We start from the raw sequence: 15,017 nt of genomic DNA, 5'->3' as shown, positions 1-15,017 counted from the left end.
CTGTGATTATGTTATGCATGGAGCAGACTCGATCAAGGCATGTATTGGGCCCTTGACTTCATCTCCGAAGCTGCTGGAGTTATTCATGAAGGTCATGTCGGACGCAGAAGTCTGGAGATACGACCCCTTCACTGAACGGTCTATGTGGAATCCAGCTCTATTTCAAAAGAAGAAGCTAAGAGTGGGCTACTACGCTGACGACGGCTACGTTACTCCCCATCCCCCTGTCATTCGGGCTGTCAACGAGTACCTTGATAAGATCAAAAAGTTGAGCTTCAAGCATGTCGAGATCGAACTGGTTCCATTCACTCCTTACGACCCATCTGGAGCCGTCCATATCATCTCGTCGCTATACTTCCCCGACGGAGGAAAAGAGCTCAAAGAAGAGCTGTCCAGTGTTGGAGAATCTCTTACTGAAATGAGCAAAATGGCTCTAAATAACCCCAGCGTCCAGCGATTCAACATCGAGGAGCTCTGGAAAGCACACACTCAACGAGACACCTTCCGTTGGAACCTGATGCACGAGTGGACCAAGGCTGGAATCGACATGCTCATCACCCCGGTTCTGCCGGGAGCTGCCTTCAAGTTTGGAACTTGCAACTACTGGGGATACACAGCGTACTGGAATCTGGCGGATTACACTTCCGTGTCAGTCCCTTACTCGTCTGTCAAGGCTTCCGACAAGCCTGTGGAGGACTTCAAGCCCCGAAACAAGCTAGATGCCGAATGGCAGGCGTTGTATTCTCCCGAGACGTATGAAGGAGCTCCTCTTTCTATCCAGTTGATTGCTCCTCGAATGCAGGATGAGGTGGTTGTTGAGGCCTTAAAGTTGTTTTCCGATATCAATTAACGAATAGAACCAATACAGACAGTATATTAGTACAACAAAGCAACCAAGTAATGTGTAACCAATGACCGTTGAGCGTTATCTTACTCACTTTCAGTATGTCATAAGTTGGAACTTGCACAATATTGTCACAGTGAAATGATCCAAATCTATTCAAAGCTGAGATCACGTGACCACACAATGGGCACGTGACATTACCCCTTATTTTCTAGTTCCTTGTAGGCTGTACAAGTCAACAGTTGTTCCTACATGTATGATGCAGCACAGCCAGCTGGCGCGGCACAACTTTGTTGGCTGCGTCATACTCGTACAAGTACTGTAGCTCCGAGGTTGTTTTGGCAATAGAACGGCTGAATGGCTGAGTAATGATCTCCTTGTTTTTGGGTCTTTGGGATCTGTTTCGTTACATTGTAATGTTACAACAAGTTGTTATAGGTTGTATACGCACTGTAAGACACAGGTAATAGGACAGGCGAAATGAACGCTATTGGTTTAACTGTGTGATGCTGCTTAGTTTATGATGATGGACTTTGAATAATGTGATATTGTTTATACCGTTAGAATCTTCACAATTGGGGTATTTAATTGAACTATTTTTCCTGTCGCTATCACGTCTCTAGCACCCATTGATGTCGCCTTTTTATCGCTGTCACCTATAATATATGAAGAGGGTCTATTTTTGGGAGTTTTTATTCCTGTCGACTTTTTGCATCTGCGGACTTTCTTTTCTTATTTTTTTTTTTCTTAATTTTTTTTTTTTATGAACCGTTTTTTGCTCTCGGTGTGTGCCTTTATGTTTCTTTTGCGTGAGATGGGTGCAATACAACATTCGTAGGCGAGAGGTATAAGTAGTTACCAGTACATGTTGAAGTAGATTTAATGACAGAATGAATGCAACGAGGTGGCTACAACATCCTCAAAATATAAATAGCCATCCAATCCCTCTTATCGTGTTAATCTCTCGCATGTTACTTCATGTTAATTGTCTCGGAGAAGACGCACACACACACACACCACGCTACACACAAACTCGCGTAACTTTACACGTACATCAACTCTAGTGACATCGCACGTCGACACCCACTCGATACTTCGTCACACCATGGCTCTCATCACAGCTCGACGGGTGATTTTGCTGGGGCTCGCGGTCGCGACCGTGTGCTTCCTGTTTTTCGGGTCCAGTGAAAAAATTGCCCCCACGGTGCTACTGCCCGGCGATATGTCCGCTTTCGAAAACAAAATCTACAAGATGCGGGCGGAGACGGAAAAGGCGCTCAAGGAGCAGGAGGCAGCCGCGGCCAAGCGGTTCGATTCGTTCAACAAGAAGCTCAGCGAGCTGGAGACCGAAAACCGGGTGCTGGAGAAGGAGATCCAACGTCTTCGAACTCCTCCCCAGGGAGCGTCGCTCAGAGAAAAACTCGCATACACCTTCCCCTACGAGACGTACAAAAAGTTCCCTGCCTTCATCTGGCAGACGTGGAAGGACGAGATCACCGACGACACGCCCGACACGATCCGACAGCCGATCCGAACTTGGACGGAGAAGAACCCCAGCTTTGTCCACGAGGTGCTGACCGATGACGCAGCAGCAATGTTTGTACAGCACCTGTATGCTCAGATCCCTGAGGTGGTGGAGGCGTACAAGGCCATGCCTAAAAACATTCTGCGGGCCGACTTCTTCCGTTACCTGGTTCTGCTGGCTCGGGGAGGTGTCTACTCCGATGTCGACACTGAGGACCTCAAGCCCATCCCCAACTGGATCCCTGATGAGGTCTCCCCTTCCACTGTTGGTCTGATTGTCGGTATTGAGGCCGATCCCGACCGACCCGACTGGAAGGAGTGGTACGCTCGACGAATCCAGCTGTGCCAGTGGACAATCCAGGCCAAACCCGGTCACCCCGTTCTGCGAGACATTGTGGCCCGAATCGTGGAGAAGACGCTGGCCAAGAAGCGAAGTGGTACTCTGGAGATGGCTGGCGACAAGACCGATGGCAGCGAGATCATGGACTGGACCGGGCCCGGAGTGTGGACCGACTCTGTCTTCGACTACTTCAACGACCGAAAGAAGTCGGGACTCAAGTCGCAGGTCGGCATCAAGGACTTTTTCAACCTCAAGACCCCCAAGCACGTGTCGGACGTGTTGGTTCTGCCCGTGACGTCGTTCTCTCCCGGTGTCGACCAGTTTGGCGCCAAAGATACAGACGACCCGCTGGCCTTTGTCAAGCATCTGTTTTCCGGTTCATGGAAGCCCGAGGACGAGAGAATGAACCAGAACCAGCCGCAGGTCAATCAGTAGCTAGCATAATAGATTTGGGAAGAGTGAGAGAGATTCGAGGGCAAAGGTCCGAGAGTCTCCAATCAACAGTAGGAGGAGAGGCGAGCCTGTGTTCCGACCGTGGGAACTTACAGAACTGTGCAAGATCAAGCCTCGATCAACTCAGTAATTCTTGCCCGGCATTGCGACTTACACATACAGTACATACAAGTATACAGAGTTCTTCCATATTACTTGAGAACAGAGATACAGCTAAAAGCGAGTCTCGAGAGTGTTGTAAATTTCTATTGGTGGATGAAGGGTCTCATTTGGTACGAAAGGATGGTCTTTGATATTCATATTGCTACCTTTTATACAGTAGCTATTTGAAAGAGTAAAAAATGGCGTATATCAGGAGGATGTGAATTAATCTGAATTGTTTGGTTTTCTCACGATTTAACCTCCATTATTTCATACAAATGCGATAGATTTAATAGGAGCTTTCCGACCTCAACAATGTGTTATTGTGGCAAATTGCTTCTCTCAGTTGACTCTCATTCAGTTGACTCTCATTCCGGCTTGCCCTCTAGAAGCCTTCCCTACATCTCTCGCCACGTGACCGTTATCGTGCATAAGCTTTGCCAAGTGAAAAAGCTCGGAATCATCTTTACCCTGAACACCACACCAAAGACATCGTATACAGCCGTTATCACCATGGGAAAGGCTGAGTTTGGAACTCCGAAATACATCGCCAACCGCATGAAGTCACGCGGGCTGCAGAAACTCAAGTGGTTCTGCCAGGTATGCGAGAAACAGTGCCGGGACGAGAATGGATACAAATGCCATGTTCAGAGCGAAAGCCATCAACGTCAAATGCTGCTGCTGGGTGAGAATGCACGAAAGCACATTGGCCAATACTCCCGCGACTTCCAGACGGACTTTCTGTCCCAGCTGCGAATGTCTCACGGAGAGAAACGGGTCAATGCAAACCGCTTCTACAACGAGTACATTCAGAACAAGGAGCATGTCCATATGAACGCCACCCAATGGGCCAGCTTGTCTGCGTTTGTGAAACATCTGGCCGACAAGAAGATTTGCCATGTGGAGGAAACAGACAAGGAAGGGCTGACTATAGCCTATATTGACAACTCGGCTGCTTCTCTGGAACGAAAACAGATGGCAGCCAAGAAGTCAGGTGCTGAAGATACCGAGACCATGGAGCGCAAACGAATCGAGGCAGAGGTCAAAAAAGCAAAAGAGAACGGTGTGGTTGAGGAAGTCAAGGAGGCTGTGCTTACTAAGACAGATGCTCCTATCCAATTGTCTCTGGGGTTGAAGAAGGCGGAGACACAGCCGGAGAAGCCTAAGGTGAAGAAGAACCCCTTTGGAGCTGCTAAGTCCAAGGTGTCAAAGCCAAAGCCTGAAAAGGCCGAGAAGGATGATGTCTTCAAGAAGCTGATGCTTCAGGATATGAAGAGAAGGTAATAGGCGATGGGAGGTGCTTGGGCAAGATGACGATGTGGGAACATGTATATTATCGAGGATGAACTAATCCGCATGTATTTATTAGATCGAAATAGAAAACTACATGAAAACTCTCCGAACATCGCAGTTCTACCATAATGAAGTTACAATACAAGGAATGTGCACTATACAGGATTACTGTAGCTATCATATACCATTAGAAGAGTCATAGATTAATTACATACAGGATTTCTTCCTACAAATCACAATTCCCGCTACAATTCAAATTCTTGCGTCGACTAGACCCAGTATATCAGACAAAACATCAATCATTATATAAATTACAAATAAACTACAAGAAATCTAAAGCCTCTGCCGTCTATGCGGAAGCGGTGGCAGAGGGTCTCACCAGAGTGGAAGTGATGGTCTGGGTAGAGGTGACGTAGGAGGTGGATGTTGAGGTTGCGGACAGAAGGCCGTCGTCGCTCACCATCTCCGAGTACCAGGGGCAGACCGAGTAGGCCTCGATGTCGAAAGAAGCCGATGACGAGGTGGCGGGGGAGGTGGTAGCACTGGGGTCAGCAGTCACAGTGCTAGTGATGGTGCTAGTGGAGTAAGACGAGCTGGAAGAGCTGGAAGAAGTCTCAATAGCAGAAGAGGTCACAGTGGGGTCACTGGAGGAAGCAGAAGCACTGGTGGAAGTTTCAACCGTAGAAGACTCTTCGAGGCTCTCACCGGCGGCAGCGTCAAGGGCCTGCAGACCGGGCATTCTAGTGGGGTTGGGGGTCAAGAAAGTGGTTCCGGGAGCAGTGGTGTTGACGAACGACGAGGTGGGGATGGAAGAAGTCTCCGAGGTGGTGGGCTGAGTAGCGGGAGCCTCAGTGGTAGAGTTCACGAACGACGAGGTGGGGATCGAAGTGGTGGGCTCAACTGAAGAGGTTGAGGGCTGATCAGAGGTGGGGATGGGGGTGGTGCTGTTCACAAACGAAGAAGTGGGTTCAACGGAAGAGGTGGAGGGCTGCTCTGAGGTGGGAAGAGGGGTGGTGCTGTTCACGAACGAAGAGGTGGGCACAACGGAAGGAGCAGAGGTGGGCTCAGAGGTCACGGGGGTAGTGGAGTTCACAAAAGACGAAGTGGGAACAACAGAAGAGGTACCAGCGGCGGTCACGGGGGAAGAGGTGTTGGTGAAGGGAGCACTGGTAGAGGGCTCAACGACGGGAGTGGTGGTGTTGCTGAAGAGAGGCTCGGAAGTGGGGGCAGCAGCAGCAGCAGAAGAGTTGCTGAAGGGCACGGAGGTGGTGACCACAGGCACAAAGGTGGAGAACTCGGTGGTGGTGGCGTTGGCCTGGTCGTAGAACGTGGTGGTGAAGGTCTGGCCGTCAGTGGTGAAGGTGGACACTCTGGTGTGCACATTGGTGACAGTTCCAGTGGGGTTGACAACCACGGTAACTACGGGAGTGGGAGCAGTGGAGGTTCGGTCCTCGGTTACAGTCTCGTACACGTACTCGTCTGACTCAGTGGAAGAGGGAGAAGCAACAGGAGCAGCAGCAGAAGAAGCAGAGTTCTCGGCGGGGTTCTCCTTCTGGGAGGAAGATGGAGAGATTGTACCCTGAACAGAAGCACCATCAGCAGAGGCAGAGGTGTAGATGGGAGTGGAGGAAGCCTGGCCATTGGGAACAGAGTTCTGGGCACCTGAGTTGGCAGCTTCGGTCTTCTTGGGGGAGGAGACAGCAGCGTTGGACTGAGAGTTAACCGCGTTGGTGGGCTGGGCAGAGCCCTGGGCAGTACCTTGGGCAGAACCTTGGGCCTTCTCAGAAGAAACAGAAGCCTGAGCCTGAGAGTTCTGGCCCTGAGAATTGGCAGAGGGCTTGGACTCAGAGGCAGACTCAGAGGAAGCCTCAGAGCCAGCAGTACCGGTAGGCTGAGCGCCCTGAGAAGCAGCGCCCTCGGTCTGCTTTCCGTTGCCAGAGCCATCAATGTTGACGACAGAGTAAGCGGAAGAAGCGGCAGGGAAGGCTGCAGAGGGGGCATAAGTGGCCTCGCAGTAGTCTCCCTCAACGGTCACGGTGACCGTTCGGTAGAGTTCGGGGTCCTTGTATACAGGATACTCGGCAGGAGCACCTGCAATGGGGGCGGCGGCAGCCATGGCGGATAACAGAGCAATGGAGAAGAATTTCATTGTGTTTGTGATGAATAGAGAGAGACTGAAGTTGGTTCAAAGAGTGACTATTCGATGATAGGTATCAAGGAATTGAAATGGATTCGTTTGTTAAAGAATGTGGGACGAGTCGAAAGAGTGTAGACTGTCGTTTAGTAATGAATGTGGTGACGAAGAGTCGTTGGAGTAAAGATTGTAGCTCGTAAAGAGAAGGATGTGCTGTTGTCGGTCTGAGGTTGCGTTTCTTTTTGGCTGACCATCTCCTCCTCACGCGCTCTATATATCTCGAGCACTGCTGCATCTTGTTGCACCGGGCTGGTGATCGTATGTCTATGTTGATGTGTTATGCAAGATTGCATTTGGGGTGCTACCCCTATTGAGTTGGGAGCGACCAGCCTCGTCAGATAATGCCATTGTATGCATGGTGGAACTTTATCTCCAAACTCGTGACGCAGTTTAGAAGCTGTTGAAGACATGTTGCTGAGATGAAAAACACATTAGTATAATTTTCAGACATTGTGCTATTGATTCCTGTTTTTTTTCATTGCAATATGTATACTAGAGCTGGTTAAATTATGACCCCTCATCGCATCCGAAATCGACCTCCCCCCACCAAAAACCTAAAACGCGATCTAAAAAGTCAAGGGAAAGACCCACCATAGCACGCTTCAAACCAAGATCGGTGGGCCCATAGACCGTTTCGAGATGTATCCCAGGGACTTAGTGTCTTTTTGACCAAGCCCCGGCTACTTGTAGCGAGAACCTGTTGAAACGACAACATAATAACGGTATATAATAATTTCCGGGACGTTGCATTGTCTTCTGTTATCCACATTGTCTGGTGGATATTATTGTTAGAATGGCAACCGGCAGATCCATCGAGAGTTCTTGTCTTGTCCAGATCTCTTGGCAAACGCGGTCTTCTCTTCTGAATGTGGATCGATGGCTGGTTAACAGGACACGAATTGGGTTATGCAGATTTCGGTCCCTGAATGAACCCTGTCTGACTTTTTTCGGAAAGGAGTAAAAGGTGGAATTAATAATGATTTGGAGTATAAAATTACATATCCGAACTCCCGTAGTCTCAAATATTTGATTCATGTAATTTTTATTCCTATAGCTCCCCTTGAGTCCCCTCAATAACACACCTTTAGGCAATACCCCACTGCCAAAACGAGCCATTAAAGTTTACGTTCAACGTGCTGGTTGACGTTCTGCTTCGAGCCTGTCACTTGCAACTCCTCCTCGAAAAGTCGCGATCCAAGCAGGGGTAAGAGCCGAGGTGGGCCCAGGTGGGCAAGGTTTTCTGTAGAGAGCAGCAATCTAAGTGTTGAAGAGGAGGCAGCTTGGAGGCCATTATTGTATGTACAGTGGGCAACATCAAAACAACCATGCAACTAGCTCCACAACCATCGCCACAACCATCGCCACAGCCAGTATGTACGGTCTCACTAGTATTACGGGAGATGCTCATTCATGCCCATCTGGTGTCCATCTTGGATCTGCTGCAAATCTGGCACTTAAAACCGCACTAAAGAAATGTTGGACAAAGCTCTCATTGCACGCCCACATAATTACATACATCCACGGTACAGTACGAGTATTGGGTACATACGATATTTGGCACGATGAGGTGCGAAGGATGGCCTGTTTTGGAGCAGTTTCGATTGCATCAACGTGCAGTCTTTGCGGTATGGCCATGGGATTGCATATGAACCGTTCACTGCATAGGCAGGGGGATTGTCTACAGAAGGGAGAAAAAGGCACTTCTCAGACGAGGAACTCGTGGCTGAAAGAGGAAATCAGCTGTCTCAGTGTTGCTACATTACCCAGTGTAGTGCCCGCACCGTACTTGTACTTGTAAATGTCCGCTCTCCAAAAATGTGCGTTTCAAGGAAGTTAATGGTGTCGATCAGTAATTACTGAATTTTATTTTTGCGCCGTATTTTTCAACCGACGAACTGTATCTGAAACAGACAATATAATCGAAGTGGAAATAGTTCAGACAGCGCTGTAGACGTGTGTTCATTGAGACAGGTGAGGATGTCTTAGAAATATGTACGATACAGTATGTACTATTGGTTTATTATGAACTGGCTTTGACACTTTTAATATAATATACTACAATATGTACAAGTGCAGTACATACCGTTACGATGTTGCACACTGACTGTTTTTTTTTGTTTTATGATCACTTAGATTGTTTGAGTAGAGTACTTGGAGGTTCTAACTATGTTAGTGAGATTATTCCAATTATACACAGGGTTTTAAATGGACCCAACACAGTCATCTAAAAGATATAGAAAGATAAAAAGATATAGAAGGATATGGTCCTATCTATGGTCCAAGTCTCAAAAACTTTTACTTCTCAAAATACTTTTGATGTATAGAAACTGATTTGTACAGGTGCATTCACTCTCTCACTGACATGACCATCAGAACTACATGTTCAACTCCTTCCACTAATTGGGGGACTCACTACTGTATAAGCAATCTTGACTGCTGCGTATCTATTCCAAGGGCTTTCGGGTTTTTCCCCTCCCCTTACAATGTCTTCAAAAAGCACCTTAAAGCCAGGTTTTGAATTTGGTTGTTTTTTTATTCTCATGTTTTTATTTAATTCTAAAAAGGTCACGTGATCTCCTCGGCTCAGTATATTGCTCTAATGCTTTTTAAGTAGTAATGGTTGCGGCCATATCCTGGTGAAAATACGGCTTCCCGTCCCGATCAGCCATAGTCCAAGCACCAGAGAAGCCTAGTTTAGTATTTTGTAGTGGGAGACGCATACCGAGAATCCTGGGTGCTGCAATCTTCTTTTTTTTCTTTTCTTTTTTTTTAGTCGCCGAAACCTTACAGTTGACTCGTGAAGTTGCCACCAAAACCCCTGTTGCGCCCGTGTAAACAACTTGCCGTCCTTATAGCAGATAACAGCGATACATTCATTGGTTTGCTCCTTTTATTTCTTTTGTTTGAGCTCACTCCACCCCACCCCACTACAATATCATACCATTGCACCCCTGTCATCTCATGCACGGTATGCTGTCTGCCCCACATGTGTCTCATGTTTAACTGTCTTGGTGGCGAACATGGTTAGAGTGTTCCGGTTGGTTCATCTCTCCATCATCGGTTCATTTTTACAAGTACTGGCACAAGTCTCCCGGCACACTTACTGATACAGTTGCCTCTTGATACGACGCCAAGTACCAGCTACCTACAGTCTCGTATTACCCACACCATCACTTGTGATCTCCCCCACCTCTGACCACCCGGGCTATCTGATATGATCGCGATCATCCTACTCGTGCTGACATGCGACATTGGTGACGGAGTGGACCGCCGAACAACCATTGGTCACTGTCTGGCCGTGGCACTGAGTCACCAGACAGTCACCCTGGCTCTTGGACTGCTGGCCAAATCGCAGCATGTCGGAGACGTCTCCACCATCATTTCTGCAGCAGCAAACATTGTCAGTATCGGCGTCGCCATGCTCGTTCTCAATGTCGGGGGAAGCGTTTTCCGACAGATTTGGCCATAACCGATGAAGCTGATGTGCAATCCTGCGTTGACAGATGCAAGGCGGCGTCGGATATCAACAAAGAGTCCGACTTTGCAATTCTGATCCTGTCTCTGTGCGTGCTCAAGTTCAGTCTGCCTGCCTCATTACCATGATCATGGTATCTGAATACAATACATCCACCTGGATGCAGGATATCGACTAGAGGGAACATGTCTAATTGCTGTTGTTACAGACAAGAGGGCATGAGGAGTCTCGCTATATATACCAAATATAACAACTTCAATAGAAACTACCTGTACGTAAAGACCTGAGATCCTGTGATAATAAGGAAGAACATTGTTCGCAGGACATGTCTTTCGTTTTGAACCCTCTAAAAACCGATGGTGGTTTGCGCCCAACGGAAGTTCTGAAGCAATCCAAATACCATCTCCTTTGGTATCGTTGTACAATGCTGGACTTAATAGCCATCGTATTCCGCCCCATTTCTATTGAATAAGTGGTATGGCTTTTGTTGCTGTTGTAATATCGTAGAGATTAAGTAATTATCACCGTCGATAATCGGGTGCATAGCTGGTGCATCTCTCAACTAAAGGTTTAACTAATTGAAAGACGGATAAATAGGCTGCGAAAGACCTGAAATAGTAGAGATGATAAGGAAGGGTGGAATAAATGTATTATCTTTGTCATTATAAGACATAATCTATAGGCAAGTTGTGTACACTACTTCTTTCACTTATCATCGTTCTAATTGGGTTTGTCGTGAGGTAATGTCCTTAACAAAAAGTGAACTATTATCTTTTTAGTATCGCTATCTACAAGAACTCAAGTGAAAGGCAACAATAATAAAGAGAAGTTGAAGCACGTTGTTTATATTAGCATTTGAAACTTATATATTACCTCCCGTGTGCACCTCTCTCTCACCTCTCTCACTATCAATTCTACGTATTGATGATCACCATCACCGTGAATAGTGAGACCTCACCAACAGGGATACCTGATCCTCGGGTACACTATAGTTAAAACAAGTCTTTAAAAACGCAATATTCAATTAGAACTCCTTTTTTGTGTTCTAGGGATATGTGGGATCTGAAGTCGGGCATGGAGTTTTCGCCGAAATTTTGGACATAGTTCGGATAGCACAAGCCACGTTTTCCTTGAAACATAGATCAGACTGAGTGGCCAAGTTGGTTAAGGCGTACGACTGTTAGAACATCTATCTAGTCATCGTAAGATCGAGAGTTCGACCCTCTCCTCGGTCGTATTTTTTGTCTGACCAAATACCTCTTTTTTGTCATCTCGGCCAGGGGTAACACAACCGCTAATGATCCAATAGACACCGTCTTTTATTCCAACCACCTAGCGCCGTATCTTCTTGCTGTTTACACTGACGATCTTCACCCCAGAATTAGGTCCGAAAACATCCCACCTGCAGGACGGGACCTCACAAAGCCGATAATTTTGGCGGTGATATTATTTGCCGAAAAATAAGGCATTTCATAATTCAAACACGGCCATGTGCTTCTGGGTCTCCGGTTTGCTTACCTAATCCCACCCACGTGACCCCCCACCCTGCCCCCCGACCCGGCCCCCCTTAGACCGGCTCTCCCCACCTCTTGTTTACCTCCTAAATAGGATTCATTCCAGGCCAGGCCGTTTGGAACGAAGCCCCATTGGGAAGGTCGGTCTTCGCAATTAGAGTTTCTGGGGGGTCTGCATTCCAGTGTGTCGAATCAAAACAATTGAAATTGTGGGAGGAGCAGAGGAGGAATTGGTCTGGTAATTTGACCACAACTTCCGGATCCCCAGGTGACTATAAATGTACTTTCATACTCTCAATAGTTGCTCTCAAACATACACCTTGACTGATTGTCCGACCCCTGAAAATAGCCTCTGAACTCTATGACGCGTGTGTTTGTTTAGCTTGATACAAACACCTCTTGTACCGCACTCCAGACTATACCAAGCGACCCAAACACTTTTTATTTCGAAAACCAACTCATCGTCGATGTCGCAAGCAGACATTGACTACATCAAGGAGTACCGGGCGTACACGCCTGGCGCCCAGCTCTTCGACTCGCTGGACCTGGCTCTCAAGTACATCAAGGCCTACCGGACCCATGAGGGCCATCACATCATCCAGCTGCGCTCCACATACAGAAAAGTCCACGGTGTGTACAAGGACGTTTTCCGGGTCGATTTCCAGTGCAACTGCGGCGGCTCATTTATCGTCAAGGCCACAGGCCGACGAATGGGGTGTCCCTTTCGAGGCAAGATTGTGCAGTACAAAAACACCCAGCACTGGCGGCTCATTTTCGAGGTGAACGACGCATGGCAGAAAAACTACCAGGACTTCCAGGTGCGAAAAAGCGTCCAGATTATGTTTGCCATCAACGGCGGCAAGACAAACCGGCAGATTCTCGATCAGCTGACACACGAGGCCCGAGTTCAGCTCGAGCAGGACGGCAAGAAGAAAATCACCGACAAGCTCGTCAAGCAGGCAATGCCGCTGGAGGACTACACGCTGGAGGATATGCGACGGCGCATGGCCGAGGACCCGCAGAGCTCTAACATGCCTAACGGCCAGACAGACTCGTACTACGACACCATGGGCAACTCGTTTGTGGACTTGGGCATGGACACGACACTGGCGGACATTGATTCAGACCAGACGGAGGATGAGGCCGAGGACGAGACGCCCAAACGAAAGATCCAGCCTCTTCAGCAGCAGCAGCAACAGCAGCAGGGACCTCAACACATTTCTACAGGACTCACTCCAAAGAGCACCTTCAAACGACCACCTCTGCAGGAGCTGTCTGCAAACACCCCCAAACGGCCCATGACAAAACCGACCCCAATGCCCATGAGCATAGACTCTCTGCACCAACACCAGGGCCACCAGCAACACATTCAGCAGCATCACCACCAACAACGGGCGCCCGACGAAGCCTTTTCTCTGGCCATAACTGCCTTCTTCCAGTCGTGGACTGCGTCCGGTTACAGACCTGACCAAATCCCTCCGAAATACAACCCTTTCATTATCCCCACCGAGCAGCAGCCGCCACCCACCCCGTTGGCATCCCACGGGCAGTCGCAAAACCACTATCACACGACGCCCACCTCGCAAATGCCGCCGCTCCAATCCTTCTCTTCTCTTCAATTCCCCTCTTTTGACACCCCACCTGGCTCTCAATCTAGACAGATGCACTTTTGGTAATTTCGCTTCGTTTCTGAGTAATCCCGCTCGGACCCTTCCTCATTTATTTAATATTTATCTAGACTAATGATATCATGGTAATGCAAAAAAATATGGAATATTTGCCCTCTATTTTCGTCTTCTTTTTATGTCGGAAAAACAGACACGGTTTTAAAGTTGGCGTCGAATTTCGTGTCGTGGCGAAAGTTAAACTTTAAATTGGAATATGGTTGTCATGGTTACGGAGGTCATCTGTCTGGTAGGACTTAGTCGTGTGATTAAGTCTAGTGGTTGTCATGTGTATCCCGAGCGTGTACGAGTACATGCCCACCCTTTACCAGATATATGTTTTTCTGATCACGGGATGATAAACAAGTATCCTACTTCGAGTCACGTGGAATGTCACACGTGCTCTCACGTGGGCTAACAATAATAATAATAATTGTATCGCCCTAAAAAAGCTCGGATGGACACACTACCTACTCACTCTCACAGTAGAATGCATCTCAGCTGTTCGAGCTCGCTTAGGGAGGTGGGAGATGATTTTATACTGAGGGTTTCACTGGTCCAGATTGTCAAAAACTAGATCCGAGGTATGTGCATTCCTGTGAGGATGTTGAGTTTTTTGATGATTCCTTCGGCGATAATTTTTCGCCTGTGTTTTGAGGATTCGATCTGAAAGACCGTGGTGGTTATGGGAGCTGATTGGGAAGTGCATATGGGTTGTCGATTTCTCTGGGGTGGGGGTGCAAGGAGAGGTGGAATAGGAGTTTGGATGAACAGGAAATACAAGTACTTGTACTTGTAGGCTGACTATGGCCATATCGGTCACAAGACTGATGCCACTTGTGGAGTTGTACTCGCACTTGCATACCAGTGAGCCTTGTCCCTCTACCATAATCTAGGTTCGTAATGAACGTGATGTTTCTGACTAAATCATTGACAAGGAGTAACAACAGATGACGAATCGGCTCAATATTATCCGTTGATTCGACTGGTAGTACAAAATCTATGCCTCGTAGTACATGGGGTACGGTCCATGACAGGTACAAACGGGTGCTCCTTGGTGATGTCCGAGCATTATACAGTTTGGAGGTTAATTAATAGTGCTACGACAAAAATGTAGGCGAGTAAGATCAATTGAAACAGTTGCCAAACTAACTAAACACATTGTAAAACCATCTAAAATCCATCAAAGAGCACTCGCTACCGTGCCAACTACCGGTATTTTCTGCACAGCTATTCAGGCGTTCTTTGATCTACAGTAGGTACCAGTACATCGATAAAAGTAAGTAGCAGAGATGCGCACCATAAGGGGACAACGACTGAGGCTGTGCTAGAGAAGGGTCCAGGGGTGGTTGTGAAATTGAGAAAAGTGAGAAAATACTTTACAATTTCTCACTCGTCACAAACCTTTTCTCTACAAATCACTCTTCATCGCCCCCGATGTCCACATTACTGTAAGCTCATGGATGGATCTCTTGCCATAGACCAAGGAGTATTGGCAAGAGTCTTCTGAAGTACTGACTATAAAAAAGAAATTTACGGCTCTTTTCCACACACGAATTCTCTGTAGTGCTATAT

At 47.6% G+C, this 15,017-nt stretch overlaps 6 protein-coding genes and 2 non-coding genes across 8 annotated transcripts; 7 read left to right on the top strand and 1 right to left on the bottom strand.

The window, feature by feature from the left end:
- Positions 1–13: 13 nt before the first annotated feature.
- On the top strand, positions 14–850 carry YALI1_F10652g (uncharacterized protein; the record flags this gene model as incomplete). Its single annotated transcript, XM_066094477.2, has 1 exon — positions 14–850. The coding sequence occupies one exon, from the start codon at positions 14–16 to the stop codon at positions 848–850; it is 837 nt and encodes a 278-aa protein (XP_065950549.2).
- Positions 851–1,949: 1,099 nt separating this feature from the next.
- YALI1_F10633g (uncharacterized protein) lies at positions 1,950–3,143 on the top strand (the record flags this gene model as incomplete). Its single annotated transcript, XM_505112.3, has 1 exon — positions 1,950–3,143. One exon carries the CDS (start codon positions 1,950–1,952, stop codon positions 3,141–3,143), a length of 1,194 nt encoding a protein of 397 aa, XP_505112.1.
- A 474-nt stretch (positions 3,144–3,617) lies between these two features.
- YALI1_F10616g (uncharacterized protein) lies at positions 3,618–4,586 on the top strand (the record flags this gene model as incomplete). Its single annotated transcript, XM_505111.3, has 1 exon — positions 3,618–4,586. The coding sequence occupies one exon, from the start codon at positions 3,618–3,620 to the stop codon at positions 4,584–4,586; it is 969 nt and encodes a 322-aa protein (XP_505111.3).
- A 358-nt stretch (positions 4,587–4,944) lies between these two features.
- On the bottom strand, positions 4,945–6,744 carry YALI1_F10585g (uncharacterized protein; the record flags this gene model as incomplete). The annotated part of the gene is made up of 1 exon (XM_505110.3): positions 4,945–6,744. The coding sequence occupies one exon, from the start codon at positions 6,742–6,744 to the stop codon at positions 4,945–4,947; it is 1,800 nt and encodes a 599-aa protein (XP_505110.3).
- A 2,663-nt stretch (positions 6,745–9,407) lies between these two features.
- YALI1_F10558r lies at positions 9,408–9,534 on the top strand. Its single transcript, XR_002432155.3, has one exon. It is a non-coding gene; the product is annotated as a 5S ribosomal RNA (ribosomal RNA).
- Positions 9,535–10,003: 469 nt separating this feature from the next.
- On the top strand, positions 10,004–10,258 carry YALI1_F10552g (uncharacterized protein; the record flags this gene model as incomplete). Its single annotated transcript, XM_505109.3, has 1 exon — positions 10,004–10,258. The coding sequence occupies one exon, from the start codon at positions 10,004–10,006 to the stop codon at positions 10,256–10,258; it is 255 nt and encodes an 84-aa protein (XP_505109.3).
- Positions 10,259–11,409: 1,151 nt separating this feature from the next.
- YALI1_F10538r lies at positions 11,410–11,499 on the top strand. Its single transcript has one exon. It is a non-coding gene; the product is annotated as a tRNA-Asn (tRNA).
- Positions 11,500–12,245: 746 nt separating this feature from the next.
- YALI1_F10530g (uncharacterized protein) lies at positions 12,246–13,454 on the top strand (the record flags this gene model as incomplete). Its single annotated transcript, XM_505108.3, has 1 exon — positions 12,246–13,454. One exon carries the CDS (start codon positions 12,246–12,248, stop codon positions 13,452–13,454), a length of 1,209 nt encoding a protein of 402 aa, XP_505108.3.
- Between the last annotated feature and the right edge of the window lie 1,563 nt (positions 13,455–15,017).

This window comes from Yarrowia lipolytica, chromosome 1F, assembly GCF_001761485.1.
Source record: "Yarrowia lipolytica chromosome 1F, complete sequence".
In the NCBI taxonomy this organism is placed as follows: domain Eukaryota; kingdom Fungi; phylum Ascomycota; class Dipodascomycetes; order Dipodascales; genus Yarrowia; species Yarrowia lipolytica.
This window is presented reverse-complemented; position numbering and strand designations above follow the sequence as displayed.